The sequence below is a fragment of the Gavialis gangeticus genome, unplaced genomic scaffold (assembly GCF_001723915.1).
Source record: "Gavialis gangeticus isolate Ggan-Ray unplaced genomic scaffold, GavGan_comp1, whole genome shotgun sequence".
NCBI lineage: Eukaryota > Metazoa > Chordata > Crocodylia > Gavialidae > Gavialis > Gavialis gangeticus.
Genome location: NW_017729002.1, coordinates 25,644,611 through 25,669,256, shown reverse-complemented (window position 1 = coordinate 25,669,256; position 24,646 = coordinate 25,644,611). Strand labels below are relative to the sequence as shown.

The 24,646-nt window shown below is 43.1% G+C and overlaps 1 protein-coding gene across 1 annotated transcript in view; it reads left to right on the top strand.

Annotated features, from left to right (window-relative positions):
* Positions 1–212: 212 nt before the first annotated feature.
* Positions 213–24,646, top strand: part of DNAH3 (dynein axonemal heavy chain 3) — a 149,958-nt gene continuing 125,524 nt past the window's right edge. The window contains exons 1-6 of the mRNA XM_019507713.1: positions 213–2,239; positions 4,879–4,980; positions 8,901–9,126; positions 14,619–14,685; positions 19,012–19,147; positions 19,702–19,891. Of these exons, the coding sequence (XP_019363258.1) occupies positions 2,207–2,239; positions 4,879–4,980; positions 8,901–9,126; positions 14,619–14,685; positions 19,012–19,147; positions 19,702–19,891 (754 nt within the window). The 5' untranslated portion in view covers positions 213–2,206. The remainder of the gene's footprint in view (positions 2,240–4,878; positions 4,981–8,900; positions 9,127–14,618; positions 14,686–19,011; positions 19,148–19,701; positions 19,892–24,646) is intronic.

Genomic DNA, 24,646 nt, shown 5'->3' with positions numbered 1-24,646 from the left:
GTTCTGTTACAGGTCTAAACCAGTATCTGATCACTTAAACTGGTGATCCAGTTTAAGAAACCCCCTCCCCTTCCCCCTTCCCTCACCCCCCACCCCGGGGCTTAGTTGGCTAACATTGTATCTCCTGTAACCTAGTTGTGCTCCCCTCCTCACCCCCTTCCCTCTATTGTTAGTCCCTCCCTTGGGTGCTCTGTATTTCCATATCAGCTTTGTCATCTTTTTTCTGGATTCCCAATCCCTAAACATTTACTAATAAAAGTCAATCTGTTCCTAGCCTTCACCTTACAGGAAATCTGTTTGAAATTTGTATTCAGTGCAGGGATGTGTGACCTGTCTGGGCCTCTCTCTTTCTCAATGAGTGCGTGTCTTATTTTAGGTTGGTTTGTTTACCTTAGACTAAAATCTTTGTAGACAGGGAACATGTCTTAAGACTTATAATGCCCTAGGATGTATAATAATTGATGGTGTTGCATGGTTGAATAAGAACCACCCTGAAAAGCCATCTTGAGTTTCTCAAGATTTTGAGTTCAGGTTGGTGAATACAAATGACCTTGTGTCTTGATGCTGTTGTCACACAAATAGGAAAGACAAGAAACCTCCTTGCTCCATATTTCTGTGTAGTCCATGGTAGCTGCAGCAGAGATTGACTCTGACTCTGATAGGGTTCAATGCATGTGCTTCCAGCTCCTCTGCTGCCATTGTAGGGTGGAATAACTGTTAGGCAGAAAAGCTATTGGAGGCTGCGTGGGAGCCTCTTGAAGGGGCTAGGATAGGAAGAGGTACTAGATTTGTTTGTAGTCGTTGACCCCATGTGAGCCAACATTTGGGGAACTTCATGAGTTTGGATTCTGGATTCAACTGCTTGAACACTTAAGGCAAGGGTTCTCAAACTGTGGGTCGTGAACCCCCGGGGCATCGCAAGCAACGTAAAAGGGGGCTTCAAACTTCCCAGGGGGTACGTGCGGTGGCGTGGAGTGGTGGATGGCAGCAGTGGCTGCTGCATGTGAACTCCCTGTCCCCCACCGCTGCCATCCAGCACTCGGGGTCGCTGTATCACCATGTTTGAGAACTTCTGCCTTAAGGTATTTTTTCCTCCTTGCAGATATCAGGTTTTGGATTTATCTTACCTTTGCTGGTTGGGAGATTTCCCCCACCCTCTCCCAGTTCAGTTTATTAATAATCTCTCCTAAAGTGTGAGGGTAATTTCTGGGTGTATAATAGTCAGCAACCCCATAGGAATACTGTATTGATTCCTGAGCCATTTCTCCTTGGCCACAGTGATATGACACCGTACTGGGAGGCCTTGTTCTCTAGCCAACTATGACCAAGTAGAGGAAGAGGGGGGGAGAAGTAGGGGGTGGAAAAGCAGTCATTCTTATGTCTCCTAGCAACAAAAATGCTGTCACCTTGGTTACCAAGCTCAGAAGTGAAAGGCAGTGTCACAGAAGTTCACTTGAGCTGGGAGCAGCCGCCAGGCAGAGGCAATTAGCCAGGGCAGCAGCAGGTAGCACCCCCTTTCCTATCTCCAGTCCCAAGACGCACGCACCCGGGAGATTAGGCCAAGGCACAGTGGGTGCAAATCTGTCTTTCTGTTCAGCTTGCACTTTGATGTTCGCTCATGTCTCATGGCAATAAATGTATGCAAATCTCTGCACTAAATCCCAAACTGGGAGGCAGAGTGGTCCTGAGGCTTTAGAAGAGCACAGGGGAGAGGCAGTGGGAATGGGGAGGGGGCATGAGGCACAGGGTTGGGAAAGAGCCTGGAGGCGAAGAAAGCAGGGAAGAGAGCTTAAGGTGTAGAAGAGTGGAAGAAAACTTGGGAAAGGGACAACAGGAAGCTGGGTTAGAGAGTTCAGGTAAGATACTGGTAAAAAGGGAACTTGCAGTGGGCAGAAGAGTAAGAGATCCTGGGAAGAGAAGAGAAGGGAGCTTAGTATAGGTTGCAGGGGAGAGGGAAGGGAGAAGGGAGCTTGCGGAAGAGGCTTCCTTGCTGATGAAGTGTGTGGAGAGGCGATAGGGCAGTGGGAGGGGAGCTGTCTGTTGTCATCCTGTCTACAGAATCCTGAATGGAAAGTGTGTCCTGGAAATTTCCCTAATTCCCTGAATATGCATGTAACTCTTACCAAGGCATTTATTTTAAGAAAAATAACATCATCTCTACCTTTTAAGAAGAAAAGAAACAATTTGAACAAAACCTGAGTTTACAATGAAGTCAACACAGACACCGAGTCTCCAGCGGGTAAGTGTAATTTACTGTTGAGGCTGCCTGAAATATTGACAATGACATTTGAAAACCTCAGATAAAATTGGCCCTCTGTGATTCATTTTTACGGCTGATTTACAGTTCAGAGTGTTTGAAGAAGCTGCTGCTGCATATTTATTGAACTGTGGCTTTTGTAAAATATCTCCTTGAATAAGTACTATAGTTCAAACATGCTGAGCCAAAAGGATATTAATTTTTGAAAATGGTTTTAGCTTTTGCAGGAGTAATGGCTTTCCTGATAACTCCTGTAGCTTTAAGGATGAACAATCCCTTAATAACGTGTTTTATTCACTTTCAAAATACAAAAACCTTAAGGGCCAATTCAGCAATCTTGAACAGGGAAGTGTCCTTGTGGGTCAGCTGGGGTTTTTCTTGAAGAAGGGCCACAGAATGTAACTTAAAGCTGTGACTTGCCTTGCATTTGTGTTTGCCAGAGAATAGCAGGAATCTTTTGGAGGTAAATCAGATAATTCCTTTCACAAATTCAATTTCTAAGCAAGCTGTACACTGGGTATAGAGAAGAGGAATGTGATTGGCTGAAGTGGGTTTGGACTGTCTAGTTATCTGCTGTAGTCACATGGGTCTGTTGTCAGTAGCCATCTCGCTGCAAAAATATATTGGAGAAATATCCTATCAAAATAATACATTGTGGAAATGCAGTTATTTCAGATAATACCTGCCTGTTCCATGGTGATTTAATGCACTTGTCTTCAAATGCAGCATACTTGTAAGCTTTGTTTTTATTTTTTTTGTAACGCATCATCTTTTGTAGCTGTGTTTTACTGAGATCTTAAAGGGCACACAAGTGGCACAAAATAAATAGTCATTGTTGCAGTATGCAGGCTGGGCCGGACACCGCTCCTCCTGCCTGGGGTGGTGATTGGGTGGGAGGGGGATAGTGTCCCGGATTTCCTTAAAAATAATATAGTCATTCTAATTATACATAGCTATTGCTTGTATGTATTGTTGCAAATTAAGTGCAAAATTGTGTCTGAAACTGAGTAGGTATGTTAGAGGAAAAGGGTACACTTCCTTGGGCTAGAGAGGGATGTGTACTTTTAGCCCTTTCATGAGTGCTGTGACAGAGGTGGTCTATCAGCTGGTGTTCCCCAGCCTGCCAGCAGCATGATCTGCAAGTGTAGAGGCATAATCAGCTGATCCGTGCACACATGTTTTATTTGGGAATGGATATTGTGGATATAAGCTTGGTGCTCTAATGGAGTCATCTGGAGCTCTGCCCTTGACTTCAGGAGAATTTCATGTCTGCATGGGGGTGGAATGGATGGCACTGCATATTTAATCTTTTTTAATTGATGCTTAAAAACACTTTTAAGTATATCCCCACACATCCCCTTGACTCATCCTGCCCTAAGACGGTTCCAAGGCACCAGGGGCACTCTGTTGGGTATGACAGCTCTGCCCTGCTGCTTCCCCTCCCTACCCCCATATTAGTGCAGAGCCAGCAGGGGATATTTCCTAAATCAGCTGTTAACATTGTTTGCCCAGAAAGGTAACATGCCCAGTATTTGCAGTTGCAGCATCAGAATTATGCTTTAGGAGTCCCAGCAGTGCAGATTGCAGTATGCCAGATAACACTGCATCTCATTCATCAACGTGCCCGTTAGCTATTATGATTTAAGGTATAAATAACGTATAAGAACTCATACCAACTTGCTGACCTGCCTATACGTTACCACCCTGCACTGTTAGTGTCACTTTGTGTACTAGAAGGTTATGGGTTCTAGCATCTCCCGAGCCCAAGTATGCAAAATTAAAACAAAGCGGGGAGGGAGGGAGGGCTTGCTTTACAATATTGAGATCAGTCCCACAGCACTGTGGGACTAAATCATATCCTCTGGGAAAAAAAATGCAAGGAAAAGCATACTTGGAAGATTCCACATTGTATTGAGAGAGCTTTCTGGCACACACTGTTTCTTTGAGGAAGTGCTGGGGACATGTCCTAGAACTTGGTAAATGGTAGAAGTGCTTTGACTTTTAGCATACTTGGGGTAAGGAGTCCTCTGCTCTGTTTTCTGTCTCCCATCCTAGAGGACTAGCTTCCCCTGGCACTTTGAAAAGCATTTCAGTTCTAATGTCGGTAACATTACAATTTAATTTCCTTTTTTCTAGTAAAAAACTTGGTTGAAGTTTCACATTCTCCTCGGGTTAGACAGTGATGAGTCAGATTCCCTGGTTTCTAGTCAGGTTCACGTTTTGGCGCACGTGCTCTACCACAAAACTCATCTTTAGATTTTTCCAAAATATCCACAAGTGTTTTAATGTGAAAAAAAACTTTATATTTTATACAAATATATATATATTTTTAACTAAACAGCAGCATTTTGCTCATGAATTATCTGATTGAAAGATTCTTATGAAGTCAGTATCTTCTTTATAATAGATAATTTATCAAAGGAATAGAGAGAAGTCAAAGACAACAGTGCAGTCAGAAAACTCATTTTACTCTGAGTAACCCATGCTGAAGAATGTCATTTTTTGTAACAGAATAAATACATTTTTTTATGAATAGGAATGTCCTTGTCTTTCATGAATAAAGCTCTTTTTCCAGCAATGTAGTTTATAAAAAAATGTAAAACATTTTTTATCTCCTGTAGTCACAAAATGATTCTGTGTATAACATGAGTCATTCCAAAGGAATACCCGAGTTACCACCTTTGCCACCTTCAGTATCATCAGGACCTTCAGAATTGTATCAGGTATGCATTATCTTTTTCCTTACTGTATAAAACATTACATTACAACTATTGGAATACCTGTAGGCCATAGTTATTTTAAGGCTTTGATGATGATGACATAAAAAGGATAGATTAAATTGCTAAGTACGTGTTTGGATATTATAGCAGTACTATTTTGGAGGGTAAAGTTGTCATCAGAGTTTCTGTTAGGACCTAGACATTATGTTTTGCATGCAGTTGAAACCTGATATACAGATTCATAGACCAGTACTATTTCCCCTCAGTTTTGGATTATTTGGGCATTCATCCCTTCTCCTTCCACTGTTGCATGGACAGCCTCTCCCCCACCTCCCCACTCCCTACTAACCCTGCTCCCTGCTACATAAATAGCACAAGTGAGCACCCCCACTAATGCAGTCATATGGGCAGTGAACTCACTGGGCCTCCTGCTGTGCTGCTCTGCCCTGAAACCCTGGTTGCTACTACTGGGGTTTACCCAGCCTGAGTTGGGAGGGTGTTGGGGGGGGGACCATGAGGGGGCAGGGGGAGCTCTGATTTACCCTCCCCCCTACTCCAGCTCAGGTTGGGCAAATCCCAGCAGGCAGGTCACTGCTGCTGGCTTCTCTCTCCCCAGTCCCTCCCCCCTTCCTGCTGATAGCCCCAGTAAAGCCATATATTAATTCTGGGGAACACAAGTGGAGTGCCTTCATTTGTTCCCTCATTTGATAAGGGTTAATTTATTGCACTGTGGGCCACTTTAAAAGTGCTCTGGAACTGTACAGCCGTGCCATGACACACATGTAGAGTGCTGTCGGGGGGCGATCACATGACAAATATAACTTTTGTCTGTACCCTGTATGTTAATTCTGCATGGGTAGGGACCTACTAAAATTGTAGCATAAGTGCATCGCATGGCAACTCCTTTAATCTTGCAGTTTCCCCCACACACTACTCCTGCTCTGCCACTAATTGGTGGGGGGGCCCCAGTGCTCACGTCCGATTAGCGGGGAGGCAAAAACCGTGGTTTTAAATAGGGTGCAGTTTTTGCAAGTGGTAGGGCCCCTCTACCCATCAGTGGTGGAGGGGCATGCAGTGGAAACTGCAAGATTAAAGGAACCACTGCACAGCACACTTCCACCGTGGTTTCGATAGGTCCCTACTCATGGGCCAGATTTATATTACCACCCCAATGGGTTCTACGCTGCAGCTCGGAAACTTCTTCAGTGAAGTGTGTTTGGGGGTGGGTGAGCAGGGAATGAATTTGAAAGAGCAGATGTGATCCTAAAAGGTGTTGTGCATCCATAGTTCCTGTTGATTTCAGCAGGTGCTGCAGATGCTTAGCAACTATTTAAAGAAGTTTTTACATATTTTTTGAAGATTTTTATCAAGTTATCCCCCTATTATACTGGAGCCTCGTTGCCCATGCCAGGTATATGTTTAATGGCCTTCTGGAAAGCGATCGTGCCTGGGTGTAGTATAGGAAACTTGAGTAGGATAGAGTCTGTGAAGTTTGAAAAGCCAATTAAAGGAGTGTAATTACACTGTAACTGCAGAACGAATGTCTGTTTCATTACTGATAAGATTAACCATGTCAATCAGGAGAAAAACCCACAGCAGAGTTGTAATCTTGATTTATCACCTATTTTAAACTGGCCAATTGTACTGTTGTCATTCTTACTAAAACTTGTGATAGTTGGAAGAAAATCTTAGCTGTCTGGGCAAATGGAAATAAATTATTTAATGTCTTAATACATTGCCCTTCTAGAGGTCATGTTGTGACCAGTCAAGCCAATGAGTTCAATTGTAACTCCTGAGGGAATGGAAAGAAGAATATGAGAATGAAAGGTGGCATGTTGCAAACCTATGTAAAAAGCTATTTAAATTATTAAAAACTTGATGGCAGTAATGATTTACCACAGAGAGAGGCAAGGGCAGCTAGGTATATTTTAATGACATTATTGCATTAGGAAGGAATTGATTAAGAAGAACAGATGATGAAAAGGAAATTGAATATGAATTAAAAATGGGAGCGTCAGAGACCAGAATGTGAAGAGTGTTCTTAGTTCATATGCATGTGAATGTTTTCTGTGGGTGTGAGAATATCTCTAGAAGGAACATATGGCCTGATCTCATAACTACCATACAGTATGGCTGTGCCAAGCTTTGGTAGCCGATTTGATTTGGAGGAGATTCGGCCCAATTTGGTGGCCGAATTGCTGAATCCAAATTGAATTGGGAGACCCCTTAAAAGGTCCAAATTGATTTGGAGATCCAGAAGGCTTGCAGCAAACAGAAACTGAGAAGAGGGAGGGGGATAGGATGATCATCCATATATGGAAAAGGCTGATGGGGGGCGCGGGGAATGCTCAGATATTGACATCTGTAGCTGGCCAGTGACTGTGATCTTTCCCTGAGTTCCCTTCCAATCACAGTGCTCTGCGGGAGGGACGTAGAAACAACATATCAAGCTGTGTCTGAAGTGATCTGTGCCTTTTTTGAGCTGTCTCTCTCTTGGACCAGGAGCATTTGAAAAGCTCTGCCTTGCTATCTAGTCTCTTGGTAGCTAGTCTCTCTACAATCCGTATTGTTATCCCTATCCATTCCTTTCAACTTATTCTTCCCCCAGAATCCTCTTATTTGTTCTTGTTAGTCTGTCTTGATTGTTTCCCCCTACAAAAATAAATCTGTGTTTTCCCTGACAGTGTGTCATCACTGTGCAGGAAAGCATATATTACACACACGCACACGCGCACGCACGCACACACACGCATTTTGCAGCACACCAAACATTATGAAGCATGCTGGAAAGGCAGGTGCCAGGTCTTCTGGCAGGGGAGGGAAAGGGGCAGAGGGAGAGCTGCAAGTTTCCACCGCTCCAAACATAGACACACCCTCTTTCCTGGCAGTGATGAGTCTTCTGCTGCTAGTGGGAACAAGGAGGTGGTAGCAGTGCCTGTACCTGCACCACCACCACCACCACTAACACCACTAACCATAATTTTGAATGTTTTCAAGAAGGAATAGTCCAAGGTATCTTGATTTAGAAAGATCAGAAGAACATTCCTGAAACATTTAATTTTGCTAAGGTCAAACACTAATATTATATTTACACATATACTTTATTATAATGTATTTAAAATATTAAAAAACTAGACATTGAAATGAAACAAATCTACAACACATTTAAAGTGAAGCACAATCCTAAAAATGAAGCAAAATATTTATTAAATGTTTTTCCTGTTGAAAAGTCCCTTCTGATGAAACAGTTCACAGAATAACATTTTTAAAATGCAAAACTGTTCTAAGGACCTTTTTTAACCAAGTCGAATCATAACAGGTATCTCTTAATAATAAATGTTTGCTTTTAGTTTTATGTATATTTGTCTACCACCTGTGATCTTGGGCATATTCTGAAAAAAAATCTGAAGCAAAATATGTTGTATTCATTTCACTAAGTCCCCTGAAGTTGTATAAGGATTCAGTTGTAGTCATACTGTTTTAAGGGATGGATCAGGTAGCTCATTGTGTTAAGAGTCTTTCTCCTGTAGGTTGTTGGTTTGAACTCGACTCAGAGGAATACTCATCTAAAGTTTATGGGTATCTAACGGACTGCATTAAATAAGTTTGATGTTGCTCAGGTTCCAAGAGTTGGAAACCTTGGTTGAGTTGGGAATTTTCTAATGAAAGTCTTTTTTTAGACAATTGTATTTAATTGAAACAGAATTTTTATGCAGTAGCACACCAGCTTCAAAAGAAAAAAAAACTATTGGAAAAGGTTTCCTAGTACCTACCAAACTCACGTTTATGATGTAGCACAGCCAAGGATTTTTAGACTGACTTTATACAAAGAAATAGCACATTTTCTTATTTGTGCTGTTTACAGAAAGATGCTTCTTTGACAGTGCAGTGACTCTAATGATATCACTATTTTCCAATTTCAGCTTGTCCTGAAGAACAGCTGTTATCCTCCTTTAATGCAAAGAGTGTCATGGACTTTGGCAGTTCCATTTAAAGAACAACGCTATCACCGAAGTCCAAGTGACTCCATAGCTAATAATTATACTCTTACTTCACGGGATCTAAAGCTGAGTGGCCTGCACAAGATGGTTTCCCCTTCGGTGGCAAGAGCAACATTTGACTCAGCAAAGCAGAGGGAAGTTTCACCATGTATCCATTCTTGAATTCCCAAGTTACTTAATGGTCCAACTGAGTTCTGGATACTTACTTGACACTGTCTCTCACCCCATTCTCATTAGGAAGCTGGGGGACTGTGGCGTAGACACCCATACAGTCCAATGGGTCGCCAACTGGCTAGAGAGTCAAACCCAGAGGCTGGTAGTGGATGGGTCCTTCTCGACCTGGAAGAATGTGGGAAGTGGGGTCCCACAGGGCTCGGTCCTTGGGCCCCCCCTGTTCAACATCTTCATCAGTGATTTGGATGAGGGGGTGCAAAGCACCCTGTTCAAGTTTGCTGATGACACTAAGATGTGGGGGGATGTGGGCACAATAGAGGGGAGCAACAGGCTACAGTTGGACCTAGATAGGTTACAAGGATGGGCGGAGGAGAACAGGATGGGGTTTAACACAGACAAGTGTAAGGTGATGCACCTGGGGAGGAACAATCGGCACCATACATACAGGCTGGGGAACTCCCCTCTTGTCAGCACGGAGGTGGAAAAGGATCTGGGAGTCATTATTGACTCCAAGATGAACATGAGTCGGCAATGTGGGGAGGCGGCTAGGAAGGCCAACTGCACCTTGTCGTGCATCCACAGATGCATCTCGAGCAGGTCCAAAGAGGTGATCCTCCCCCTCTATGCGGCACTGGTCAGGCCGCAGTTGGAGTACTGCGTCCAGTTCTGGGCGCCGCACTTCAAGAGGGATGTGGACAGCATGGAGAGGGTCCAGAGGAGGGCCACTCGCATGATCCGGGGACAGCAGGGCAGGCCCTATGAGGAGAGGCTACGGGACCTGAACCTGTTCAGCCTCCAAAAGAGAAGGCTGAGGGGGGATCTTGTGGCCTGTTATAAACTAGTCAGGGGGGATCAGCAGGCATTGGGGGAGTCACTGTTCCCCCGAGCACCGCCAGGAGTGACCAGGAATAACGGTCACAAGCTGGCAGAGGGTAGGTTTAGGTTAGACATCAGGAGGCGATATTTCACGGTCAGGGCGGCTAGGGTCTGGAACCAACTTCCAAGAGAGGTGGTGCAGGCTCCTACCCTGGGGGTTTTTAAGAGGAGGTTAGATGAACACCTTGCTGGGGTCGTTTGACCCCAGTACTCTTTCCTGCCATGGCAGGGGGTCGGACTAGATGATCTGCTCAGGTCCCTTCTGACCCTAGAAACTATGAAACATCCACAACTACTTCAAAATCTGATCATTTGCTCCTACTAAACATTTTCAAATGAAAATTATATATTTGAAATGGCCACAGGCCTACCCCACCTTTAATTGCATTCTAACACAGGTCCTATAATGGGCCAGACAGTAAAATCCTGAGCTTTTTAAGTTAACAGTTCTAACTGTGAAGGGATAGCTCCCTAATCAAAAGCACCATCCCAGACAGAATGAAGTATGCCTATTTCTCCTTGACATAAGTTAGTTTAAACAGCAAACTGATTCTCGCCTATGGTTACTATAAACGGAATCCTGCCATTCAGCTACAAGGTCTTTAGTGAAGAAATGAGATGCTGACAGCAATTTAAAACCTGCCTAATTCTGAGTGTGGCAATTCCTTTATGCATCCTGGCATTGGCTTATAAACCACTGTTATTGGTGAGATACTGCTATAATGCAGTGTGTTAACTTCCAATGATTATACAACCCAGCATTAGTTGTATTTGTCTAAAACTACTGCCATCTGATCCAGGTCTTTCACTTCCCTGTGAAGTGTCCCTTTGTCTTTCTTTGCAGTAGTTGAATGGAAATTTTTTGTCAAAAGACATTCAGTGTCTGCTTTGCTTTCTCTTGCTAGGCTTCTTATTATGGTTTCTTCACCTGTGCCCTATTTTCTCAAATTTATGTGCATCTCAAATAAATGTAAGTATGGGAAGTGGAAGGCAGTTACAGGAGTAATCTGCTTCCTTAGAAAATAGACATCCATTCATCCCATAGGTTAGGAAGATGCCTCTCTATTCCAGTCTAGTGCCTGCCTTGTTTGGTTGTTTGAGTCTTTCCTCAAGCTGTCTTGTTCATCCCCCTTTTTTCTTCCATTATTTCTAGTTTTATTGGATAGAAATAAGTCTCCAAATTTCAGCAATGTAAACTAAATTAGCTTTTACTTAAGAGATGAATATATGGAAGTCATAGTGTTTGTTTCTCTAGATTAGCAATGAAGTGCGAAGGTATGTTTGGCTTTCTCTGTTCTTGCTTTAATGTCTTTGTCTGTTTCACACAATGCTCCCAAGATATGTGAAGTGCTATATCTTTTCCACGTCAGTTCTAGAAGTTGCTATTGGTATTTTTTAGACTAATAGAAAATTAGGGCTGGAAGGGATCTCAGGAGGTCATCAGGTCCAATCCCCTGCTCAAAACAGGAGCATCCCCAACTAGATCATCCCAGCCAAGGCTTTGTCTAGCCAGGTCTTAAAAACCTTCAAGGATGGAAATTATCCAGCCTCTCTGGGTAACATGTTCCAGTGCTTCACTACCCTCCTTATGAGAGAATTTTTCCTAATATCTAACCTAAACTTCCCTTGCTGCAACTTCAGATTACTGCTCCCTCTTTTGTCATCTGCCACTACTGAGAATAGTCCAGCTCCATCCTCTTTGTAAACCATGCTTCAGGTAGTTGAAGGTTGCTATTACATCCCCTTTGTCTTCTTTTCTTCAACTAAATAAGCCCAGTTCCCTCAACCTTTCATCATAAATCAAGTTGCCCAGGCCACCAACCGTTTGTGTTGCCCTCTGCTGGACTCTCTTCAGTTTGTCCACATTCTTTCTGTAGTGGGGGCCCTAAACTGAACATAATACTCCAGATGTGGCCTCACCAGTGCCAAATAGAAGGGAATAATCACTTCCCTTGATTTGCTAGCAGTGTTCCTAATAATGCAGTCCAGCATGCTGTTGGCATGTTTGCAACAAGGCACACTGCTGGCTCGTTTTCAGCTTATTGTCCACTATAACTCCCAGGTCCTTTTCTGCAGAGCTTTTGCTTGGCCAGTCAGTCCTCAGTCTGTAGCGGTGCATGGCATTCTTCCCTCCTAAGTGCAGGACTTCACACTTGTCTTTATTGAACCTCATGAGATTTCTTTCGGTCCAATCCACCAGTTTGTTGAGGTCTTTCTGAATCCTGGCCGTACCTTCCAGCATATGTACTACTTTCCCCAGCTTGGTGTCATTGCAAACTTGCTGAGGGTGCACTCTGTCTCATCTTCCAGGTTGTTGATGAAGCTGTTGAACAAAACTAGCCCCAGGACCAACCCCTGGGGCACTCCACTTGATACCAGCTGCTAATTAGACATCGAGCCATTGACTACTATCCTCTGAGCCCAATGATCCAGCCTGTTTTCTATCCACCTTACAGTCCATTCATCCAACCTGTACTTTCTTAGCTTGCTTGCAAGAATGTTGTGAGAGACTGTATCAAAAGCCTTGCTAAAGTCAAGGTATATCATGTCCACTGCTGTCCCTGCATCCACAGAACCAGTCATCTCATCATAGGAGGTAGTTAGGTTGGTCAGGCATGACTTGCCCTTGGTGAATCCATGCTGACTGTTCTTAATCACCTTCTTCTCCTCCAAGTGCTTAGAAATGGATTCCTTGAGGACTTGCTTCATGATTTTGCCAGGGAATGAGTTGAGGTCTGTAGTTCCCCAGATCTTTCTTTTTCCCTTTCTTAAAGATGGGCACTGTATTTGCCCTTTTCCAATCATCCAGGATCTCTCCCAATCCCCACAAGTTTTCAAAGGTAATGGCCAGTGCCTCTGCAATCACATTGGCTAACTCCCCCAACAATCTTTGGTATGCTGCATTCAGCCTTCATGGACATATACATATCCAGCTTTTCTAAATGGTCCCTAACCTGTTCTTTTGCCATTGTTGGCACCTCCTCTCTGAATTGTGCTGCTGGCTCCAGTAGTCTGGGAGCTGACTTTGCCTGTGAAGACCGAGGTAAAAAAGGCATTGAGCACATCACATTTTTCTGCATCATCTGTCACTAGGTTGCCTCCCACATTCAGTAAGGGACCCACACTTCCCCTGATCTTCCTCTTGTTACTGACATACTTGTAGAAATCCTTCTTGTTACCCTTCATGTCCCTTGCTAGCTGCCACTTTGCACTTTGGCTTTCCTGATTTCATCCCAGTATACCTGAGCAATACTTTTTTACGCCTCCCTCTTTGCTTGTCCAGGTTTCCACTTCTGGTTAGCTTTCTCTTTGTGTTTTATCTCACTGAAGAGTTCTCTGCTAAGCCAAACTGGTCTTTTGCCATACTTACTAGCCTTCTTTTGCTGGGTATTGGTTCTCATAATTTTAATTTTATTTTGTTGATTTTCAATCCTTCCAACTATGCTTAGATCTGGAGGGCATTTGTTTTGGCCTGCAGTGTCTCAGTATGTGGGACAAAAGACGGACATTTTTTACAAAGTCAAAGTCCTCCAGCATCTGTGTTTGGGTTAATTGAATTCCCCATTAGTTGTTCTGTGGTATTTCTTATTACCCAATTCACTACCAGTAGGAGGACTATGGGAGACATAGGACATCACTGTCTGGCACCTGCAGGTGCGTCTACATGAGGCATTTACTGCAGAGTAGACTAATTAGCTCTGAAGTAAATGTTGCTTTTCTACAAAGGAGTAGACTAATTAGCTCTGCAGTAAACTTTGCAGGTCTACAAGTCCAGCCCTATTATGCTGGAATAAACAAATAAACTCTGCAGCAGAGTAGTACTTGTAAATACAAGTACTGTTCTGCTGTGGAGTTTTTCAGTTTGCAGCAGTCCACGTGTAAATACTGCCCTGGCTACCTGGGACATGAGGGTACTTCAGTGCAGGGGCTGCCTGCCAGCTAGCCTTACACTGGAGCACCTTCATGCATTTTGAACTGTGGGGAGCAGCCCCAGGGTGGCAGGCTGACTCCTGGGGCCCCCTGTCAGCTGGGGCTGCTCTGATCCAGCTCAACATGGTGCAGTCCAGGGTGCACTTTCAAACAGCATGCCCAGGAACAATAAACTCTGGACCAATAAGCTCTGGAGTTTTTTGCTTCTCATTAATTGCTCATATAGATGAACCCTATATGGTTTAATCAGTAGTTGAGGTATTGACTCATTACTTGCATAGCTGGAAAGCCTGCCATAATAATGTTCTATCTATGGATTATTTGTATACCGGATTGGTGGAACTCCATATTTTATTGTGCTACCATTAAGTATAGGAATGTAGGTCCTAATTCAGAAAGTCATCTGTATTCAGGAAAACAATAAAGCATTGAAGTCAATGGCATTTAAGGAATTGAATTAGAGGGGCTTAAACCATTTTTTTAAAAAAATATTTACATCCCTAACTTTACTACATGGCTGGATTAAGATCTAATCCATCTTATTTGCAGACTGTGTTTTTCTATTTTTCAGTACATACCATAGTAGTTTATCCATTGATCTCTGTTTTGTAGTAGTTCTAAATAATATTTTGTAAATGGTTTTCTTGACAAAGCCTATAGCTTCAAAAGAATGTGCACCTTCTAAGAAAAGGCTCAAACTGGCACGAAGAAAATGTGACTCTTCACGGTAATGTACTTTAAGCAGTCATAAAAAGACACAAAGTGTTTCTAATCAGTCTAAGAATCTGAGTTTTATGCACTTATAATATGCTGATGCTCAATTTTTCTTTTGGTTTGGATATTGAATTGAATATCCAATTGAACATTATGCCCTTCCATGAACTTAAGATTTGTTCATTAAGAAACTGAAGTAAATGTAATTTCCTTTACAATACTAGCCATGAGGTATGCAGAAATTATAGATTACATGCAGTCATTTCACAAAACAACTGGAAATCTGCTGGAACTGCTCTGTTGGTTTTCACATTACCTTCAGATAGTGGGGAAAATAATGCTTTTTCCATGGTATCTTTATATTCTTCTTGCTTATTCAATATCATGTTTGTGGTTTTGAAATAAAGGAGCTGGTTCTGTCCCCTGCCTCTGCACCTGGAAAGGTGCTGCAGCCAGCCAGGAGAGAATACCCCCAAATCAGGCACATAGGGTGTTCCTAAACTGGCTAATAGTGCCCTCCCTGCAGGGAGCAGTGAGAGGAAGGGGAGGTGGTAGGGTGCTCAGTACTAGGGGGATTGTGAGCTGATCTGGGCTGGGTCCAGTTTATAGGCATCCCAGACAAAACTGCTATACACTAGAGCAATCCTATGCAAGTTCTGATTTATGTAGAGGCCATATAGGTCTATAGTTAGCACAAAATCTTGTTAGCACAAAGGTGGCTAAGGGTACCACCTGTCTCCTGGATTATGCCAGGTATGATGTACCTCTTTTGGGTGCCAACACATGAACACTTGGAGCCCTTTCAAAAGGAGTAAGTTTCAAAAGGGCAGCAGCTGGTACATTCTAATTGTTACGTGTGAATGAGCTGAGAACAATTCAGATGCAGCAGCAAAACCAACTCCAACTGTAACATTCCCTCCTTCAGGTTAAAGTTGAAGTGGTTTTGCTTCATGTGAATCTTTCTCAGTTCATTCATACATAACGATTAGAACCACCAGCTGCTGTCCTTTTGAAAGTTCCCCTTTTGAAAGGCCTCCAAGTGCTTGTGTGTCCACACCCTTAAAGGCACACGAGAGAAGCTGTCCCCAAAATCTCAATTAGACATTCACCTCTGATAGTTTTTTCATTTAGTTTCTCAGTCTATAATAATACAAATAGTGTGAAGCAGCTAAAATACCTGCTAGGATGATGTATAGGAGCAATCTTCATTAGAGTCATTTGAAACAATTAGATATACTACTGCTCTGAGCCTACCTGTCTTTGTAAGAGCCTTTCATGTTTCTTAACAATTTATGATTTCATTAATGGCTATAAATACTTTCACGCACACACACAAAATCTGTGCAAAAGGATTGTTATTCAGAGTGCAAAGCCAACCACTCAGAACTTTGGAAATGCCAGCATTAAGGTTTTCCATGCCTCTTTGTGCAGAGGTAACATGATATGGTCTTTCCATACATTCTGCTTTCTGCAGGGTCCATGCCTCATTTAATGCACAGGGTGGACTTGCTCTGGGATGATACAGGTTTGTGTGCTAAAGGAAACTACTGACTGTAGAACCCCTGCTCATGGATGCTGAGGCTGAAACGTTTGTAGTTATTGAGGCTGGTGGTTTCAGAAAGAGAGGATGTCCTCCTAGTTCAGGCAATCAGAAACTGCACCTGAGACTTGAGTCCCTGTGTGATGCTAGTTAGGTCACAGGTGGTCATTAATTTTACATTTCTCCTTTACTGACTTGAGATCTTATTTGCAAAAATGCTGAGCACTCACAATTGCAACTGAAGGCAGTGGAAGTCATGCTGTGAGTGCACGAACTATTCTATAATACTAAGTTCTCTGAAAAGTTAGGTTCCAGAAATATCTTGGGCTATCTAGAATCCATGGATGCCTTTTCCCTGATCTCTATGTGCCTCAGCTCCTTATCTGTAAAATGGCAGTAATAGTGGCTGTAGAAGCTACTTATGAAAATAAACTAATTAATGGTTTAACAACTTGTGATATAATTGTGATGAGCAGCAAATAATTGTGATATAGTTGTGATGACCACCATAAGACGGCCCTTTAGCAAATCAGTAATTTTCTTTTCAGAGGAGGGTTTGAATTGTTTAAGACATAATGTCACATTGAAAAGAGAGGAGAACAATTACTGAAATAGCTGCTCAGTAAGTGTGCATTGTCTGCCCTGTGGAATGAATGAGGCAGGGGTCCTGTAAAAAATAGTGTGTAATCATGAAATTAAATCATGATTAGAGGATCCTAATTAAAGTTGTACAGGCAGCCTTTATTCTAGCATTTCCTAATTTTTGAATACTTGACTTTGCAAGCTTAACAATATTTTTTCATGGAACTTTCATGTATAATTTCCTAAGATTTAAAAAAGCAAGCTGGAAAAAAAATGGGAATTCCATCACATGGGGTCATAGTAACACCCACATGGGGCATCAGGTTAGAACTTTTGGGTATACCACAAAGACCTGCCTTGTTTGTACTAATGGAGTAAACTGGTAGCAGTAGTGTGCTGTCATTCTGTGTGTGGACTAGCACTAGAAGGGCTGGGACATGGCCAGTGGATTTAATAATATTTGCTGACAAAGGAGGACTCAGGAATGTTTGATTTTATTCTAGGCTATATAGAGGAATCTTTCAGTAGGCAAATACTCATTTACCCATACTCCCTAGCTTGATCCCCTGTCCTGTTCCTTCACTCCTTCCAACCTGTTCTTGTTCTAGGTCTGCCTCTTCCCTACTACTGAACTTTCCTCCCAGCCCCACTCTCCTTGCTTATACAGGCTCAGTCTCCATTCTCAGGTTTCCCATCTGATTCCCAGTTTCCTTACCCAACAAGTCTTAATCTCACCCTCCCTGATTACTTGTTCTTGGGTGCAGACAGAAGTGCAGCTCCCAGTTGTAACTCAGGATGATTTTTGCAAAGTGTTCTGAGTTACAAGGTTACCCCATACCCAACAGAAGTTCAGTGTTGGGGCAGGGGAATCTAGCTGCAGCTGGGAGACTGCAGCCAAGTTCCTATAGCAATGGCCAGGCTCTTTGCCAGTGCTCAGAATAGGAATGGGGGAGGGCAGCGGAGGTAGCTCATTCTTGGAGCTTCCCAGCTGGTGCTGAAGGGTGGGTGAATTGGAGCCCCACCCCCTTGAGGAAGCTCCATTACACCTGTCCCACCCTCCAGGGGGTGCTGAAAACCCCCCAGACTGAACTCCCTCTGCTCCTTTTCCCTACTCCCTTTCTGAAAAAAATGACAGGCTGGGAGCTCGACAGACACAAGTTACAAAAGACCCTACATTTTGCAACATCTTTATCTGATACCTCATGAGGGGGTCAGATTTTCACCCAACTGGCCATTTTTGAAGCTGTTTGTAGCTCTGTACTTGTGTTTGGTCACAGCTGTAAGCTGCTTTTTGTGGCCAGATCAGGCAAAAATTGTCACTTTTGCCTGCACCTTTAGTTGCAGGCTTGTCCCACATTCCTAGTCCTAAGCTGTTAACCACCCATTTGCTGTTTTCTTACCTGAACCCCAGGACCTTCATTCATTCTTTCTCTCCTCCCATTAAACCTTCAGGTGTCTTGAGTCCATGGTGCAGGAGTCAGCAAACTGCAGCACACATGGTAGACCATGACATGCAAGGCCATTTTGCTTAGCACGCCATAGCTGTCCTGGGCTCCAGCCAGCTGTTGCCAGCCATGGAGCCCAGGCTGCTTACAGGAGGCTGCAAGCCATGTCCAAGCAGCCCAGGCTCTGTGGCAGGCAGCAGCTGCCCAGAGCCTGGGTCATTTTTGTAGCCTTACAAAAAGCTGCACCGGGGTCTAGAGCCCCAGCTGGGCTCCATGGTGGCAGCAGTTGCATGCACACCTTGGGGTGCACGGTGGGGAAGGTGCCAGGGCAGCACAAACCTGGGCCCTCCCCTGACATCTGCCTGGAGGTGTGTGTACAGCTGCTGCCAGCAGTGAGTTGGGCTGGGGCTCTACAGACTTTGGTGTAGCTGTTTGCAGCCTCCCTGCTGCTGTTGTGAGCAGCTTGGGCTCCATGGCAGGCCATGGCCAGTTTTCATGATGAAAAATTATTCGGAATGAGGCAAAATAGTATATTATTTTGGCATGTATTATGTGACTTAATAAGTGTATGTGGCTTTACTTGTTTGTTAAGCTTATAATAGGCCATGTTCATCCTTAGCTTCATATCATGGGATCATATCCAGGCTGAATTTGGCCAGATTGTTATAAGAATTCATTTCAGCTTCTCAGTTTACTGAACTGTTGTTCTGTTGTTTCAGAGCTATGCCAAAACAATGCACAGTTCTGATTCAGATTTGTTTTATGCATGTAGACATATACCAGAAAAGAGCATGATACCTTATGCAGACAACCATCCACTGACTCCAGAAGAACAATTTGTTGTCATGCACTTGCATGAGGAGGAGATATTTAAGCAAGAAAAACTGCCTTCAAACAGTGATATCGAGGTATTTATTTTTTTAAGGTTAAGAAATGTGGTGATGATCATAATCAGAAATATAACCATGTACAATGATGTCCATTTAAAAGTATAGTTGAAAAAAGAAAACTTCTATGTACTAAAAGAGGTATAAAAATTAAATGCAACAAATCATATTTACATCTGTCTTTAGCCCTATGCTATCTTAGTTCTTTCCCACCTCTTCTTTCTTTGAATATTTTCCTTTTCCCCTATCTGGATTCTCTGACAGATTGTTAATTGCAATTAACTGTGTCTAGTCAAATTCTTAACCTCTCATTCAGTTGGCCTGTGCTTCAGAGATCAGTTATTTAGCAAATTGCCTTGGGCTGACTTAAGTACAATGCATCAAAGCAGAGGGAACTACTGTTAATTTTTTTTTTTAAGCTGGTTCAAAAGGAATCAAAATTTGAAGTATCCATAGCATGCTACTTAGTTGGAAAAAGCATTGAGAAAATATTAAAAAACAAAACTAAAAACATTTTATAAAAGGCACCTGTATTAACAGCTAATACAGTCAGGATATTTTTTTGTTTGTTACAGAGATATTGTTATTATATACATAATGGAGTACGGAAAGACATGCTAGCACCCCAGGATAAAGAAGTGATGAGCATGATTTTAAAACACATTCCAAATGACTTCCTTACCAATCCAAACCTGGAGAAATTGCTTCAGAGTTTACAAGAAGAGATTCAAACAGACTATCACTTGAGCCTCATGAAAGCCATTGGTAAGACATAAAACTTCTCAATAGTTCAGCAGATGGAATAATTCTTGCAGGCTAAAAATAAAGGAGCTCATTCTATTCTTAGTTCTGCGTGTGTAACTCCTCTTTGTAGTCAGTGAAATTGCTCTAGATTTCTATGAAACTATAAGCCATGCTCATATGACATGTAATTCCAGTTTCAACAAGTACCTCTATTAAGCCCTGTAATGGTTATATTAGTGTACAGTTCAACTTCACTCTAAGTTCATTAGTCATCGGTGGGTGGTTTTAAACCTTTTTTAGACTGAGGCACCCCTCGTTACATTTGGGGGACCCTTCCATAACTTGTAAATTGAGCTGCATCCTATTTCAAAAACTAATTTATTTATTATAGTGCTTCTCTGCTTGAAGAGGGGCTAGGAAAGAGGAGGAGCAGCTGGCAGGGAAGAGCTTGCACTGCAGTGAGCTGTGGGGAGGAGGAGTGGCTGGAACAGCATAGGCTGCACACATCTCCCCAAACCTTTTTGCTTATCTCCTCTTTCCCTGCATCACCCTTGTCACAGCACCCCAGGGTTCCCCTCCCCACTGATGAGAATCACTGCCATAGATGAATAGCCACACTTTCCTGTACAGGCTTGAGTAACATTTGTAAAACACAATTCTGCATGATATCTTCAAATATATAAAAGGTTGTTTGAAGCGGACAGTGATCAAGTGTATGCACTGCGGGTTGCACAAGAAGTAATCAACTTAGCTAGCAGCAAGAGAAATGTATGTTTGATATTCTGAAAAAACATTCAAAGCATGTAAGGATAATTAAGTGCTCAAACAGGCTATCCCTCCTTAGATGTTTCTAAGGCCCCTCCTACACATTATACTTAAGACACAATTACCTGGTCAATCACGCCTTAAGTTTTGACCCAGTTATGTTTAACCAATAAATGGCATGATAAAACAAGCAAGAAGCTACAGAGTTATTCCACAAAAAATGTGGAATAATTTTGTAGCTTGTTCTAATTGTGCCATTAACGGAATGTGTGACCAGATAGTCCCTTGTGTCTGTGAGCCCTGTCAACTGGGAGCCCCATCAATGTGTTTGCAAAGGCACAATGAGGTCAAATGCACAATCTGCACAACCCTCATATGGCTCTCAGCAGTGGCAGCGTTTTTGCTGCCCCCACTATGAGCCCTTTGGCCCATGTTGCTGCAGGGCTCACAGTGGTGGCAGCAAGGAGAACACTGCCACCACTGTGAGCCCCATGATGGGCTCCTAGCCACAGGGGTGCTGCCAGCACTGCAGCTGACAAAGCTTGCAATGGTGGCAGTGTTGTCAGCTGCGAGGCTTGCAGGGGGAAAACGCTGTCCCTCCTGCAAGCCTTCCTGGTTGCAGAGCTCACAGCAGGGGCAGTGATGTGGGCTGCAGGGCTCACAGTGGGGGCTGCATAGGAAACACTGTCCCCACCCTGAGCCCCATCAGATGCAGGGATTGCAGTGGCAGCAGCAAGGAGAACACAGCCATCCATGCAAGCCTCATGAGGTTTGTGTGGATTGTGCATTAAATCCCCTTGTACCTTTACCTGCACATGTAGAGGGGGATCTTAGAACTGGGCTGACAAATATCTAAGAGGGATGGGCTAAATATGCTTATTGTGCTTCAGCACTGGGAGATGGATGACCTCTTAAGGTTCCTTCCAGCCCTGACTTTGTATGGTAGCCCTATGGTACCTCTTGGAGTAAAATTCATTACTTAACTGCGTTAAAGCCATCAGTGTTAAATCAGGGTTGTTAAAATGTCATAAGTTAATTTCACTTCAACCATCATAGAATTAATGAGAAAGAAGCATGGAAGTGAAATAGGTAATAATTATGGTAATAATAATTATAGGTTGGGGCATGTTTAACAAATAGAAAAGGAAAATGAGAAGAGCTAATACTGATGAATAAATGTAGTAGAGAACCATTTATACAAACTAACTGAGACCAAAACCTGTCAAATCAAATTATTTGGCTAATGAAACACATATCTAAAGAACATTTGTATGTATAATACAGTGTATATTATAAATAAACTTTGTTCACTTTGCTGACTATTTCCATTTTTTTTCAGTCGTTAAAATAGTTCTCTCCTCTTTGCTCATTAGGGCTCTCACTTTTTCAACAGACCCTGCAGGTTGGCATCATATCTTATTCAGATAACTGACTGTAGCGGAAGTGGCCAACTGCAGCATAGGTATTGTTAGTGGTACATGCAGCTTGTGTGTGTGGCATGCAGCAGATAGGGGATGGGACAGGCAGCACAGTGGCATATAGGGCAGAAAGAAAAGCAGGCAGGGAGCACAGGAAAGGAAGCAGAAAGCAGAGCAACAGACTGGGTAGGGAGCACAGTGCTAGGAGCAGAAAGCAAAACAGCAGACTGGGGAAGGGAAAGGTATCAGGGTGGCACTTGGGAAGGAAGCAGGGCTAATTCGTAGCACACCTGCCAAAAAGGTTGGTGCCCACTGCTCTACAGTATTGAAATCCACCAATGTCCAGTGCAAGACACCTGAGTGTGGGTGAAATGATTCTGTAAAATAGCCCTCTCTCAAAAGTAAGCTTCTCTCTCTAAACCAGGTGACTGAATGTAAAGCTTAAAAAGTTCTGTGAATCAAGCCTCTCAAATAAACATCTTCGTCACAAATTGAGCTCAGGCCCAGAAGTGCTAGTGTGGTGCTAACTTATGCTTTTTGGGGCCCAAAAGCTGCTAAAGACTGTATGGAAAATAAATGATAGTAACTGGGCCTGGATTGTTATGTGTAATTAGAATATAGATTAATCCAGACAGTCCCTTTCTCTGCTCCTTTAAGAGAGAGCCACATAAATCTCCAGTAACTCAAAGGCCAACAGTGTGAGCAGCCTTGATGTTGAGGTTGTTTAGTTTAGGATGCATCAGGGATGACTCGGCCTTGTGGTATATTAGCATAATGGAAGTTTCCCAGAGTGGAACATCCAGTAATAGAAAATAGCCTTTCAGGGTATAAAAGCCATTTCACAAGGGAAAAATGAGGAGGACTACATAAGCTTAAATCTCAGGTTTTGGACATTAGGAGTTGCAGCATGAGGAGGTGAGTGAAGGGAAGGATTTGGGTTACAGAGTATAGCAAAGTTTCTTCCTATCAGAGGACTGGGGAAGATTAAGCTCTAAACTAAAGGCTTCTGATTCTCTATTCAATTATAAACCAGAATTAATTCTACTGAAGTACCAAACTGACATAAGAAACAGGTAATTGGACTCCAAGATGAAGGAATTAGTGAACACTGTGTTTTCAGTCACTTTTTACTTTTCAGTAAACTATGAGGTTTCTTTCGAGTATGACCTCATGTGCTCACGTCATTGGGTGCTTACAGCTGTATGGATGTTGGGGAGCCAGGTCAAACTGATGCAATTCCTCTTCTGGCAAAGCACTGTTTGGGGTTTTTTCCATGTCTGTCAACACCCAACATGCCCTACTTCAGTTTTAATGCCATCAGTATTTTTAGGGCTACTGCTTTTTCTTTTTCATCCCTTTTGTGTAGGTAATACCTGGAAGGGTACAATTTGCTATGTAATTGTGCAGTGTATAATACGATGAGAATCTCATTTCAGTGGGGTGTCCCTGGCATCACCATACAACTACTGCAAATGACAGTAATGCATACAATAATCACCATTCATCCATGACACTGTCCTTGATGTTTGTGAATTTTTACCCCCAGTGGTTGAAACTATCATTAAACCTACTCGGTAAATGAAATTACAGGGATGTAGCATAAAAGCTGCATGGATCCCAGAGAAAGGAGGACTGATTCTGATCTCATATACAGGCATACCTCGGAGATATTGCGGGTTCGGTTCCAGACCACCGCAATAAAGCGAATATCGCAATAAAGCGAGTAACACGAATTTTTTGGTTTCCCAGTGCATATAAAAGTTATGTTTACACTATACTGTAGTCTATTAAGTGTGCAATAGCATTATGTCTAAAAAAACTGTACATACCTTAATTAAAAAATACTTTATTGCTAAAAAATGCTAACCATCATCTGAGCCTTCAGCGAGTCGTAATCTTTTTGCTGGTGGAGGGTCTTGCCTCAATTTGTAAAAAACGCAATATCTGCGAAGCGCAATAAAGCGAAGCGCAATAAAACGAGGTATGCCTGTATAAGTTATGAGGGTTACTTTGCTAAAGGTAATGGAGTTAACCTGGTATAAATATGTTATGAGATAATAATCAGGTCCTGAGTACAGAATACAAACTACAGGCAGTCATCAACTTACGACTTTTCGAGCTGTGATGAACATCACTTATGTTGTTTATAAATTGACACCCCATTTTGACGTTCTAATGTAGGTTCCATCTTTACAACGGTCAATACTGTGTGCAGATGGTAAGTGGTGGAAGGGAAGGGGCTTGGGAGGGCAGATCAACGCCCCCCTGCAGTGAGGGAGGGGCTGGGGCTGGGGCTGAGACCAAGACTGGGGCTGGGGCAAGCACTGCCTGGCTCGGGCTGGGCAGGCGCAGGGAGGGGTGGGGGCAGTGGCTCCCACTGCTGTGTGCTGCTCATCTGGCACCTTGACCGGCAGTTCCCACCACTGCTCCTGCCACTGGTCCAGGAGGGCGGTGGAACAGGGACTATGGGGGGCTGCAGCAGTACAAAAATACACTGTAGCCCCCACAGTCCCCCCCAGAGTGCAGCCCAGTGCAGCCCCAGCCCTGTCTGCCCCAGCCCCGCCCACTCCACCCCGTGCAGATCCGGGGGCAC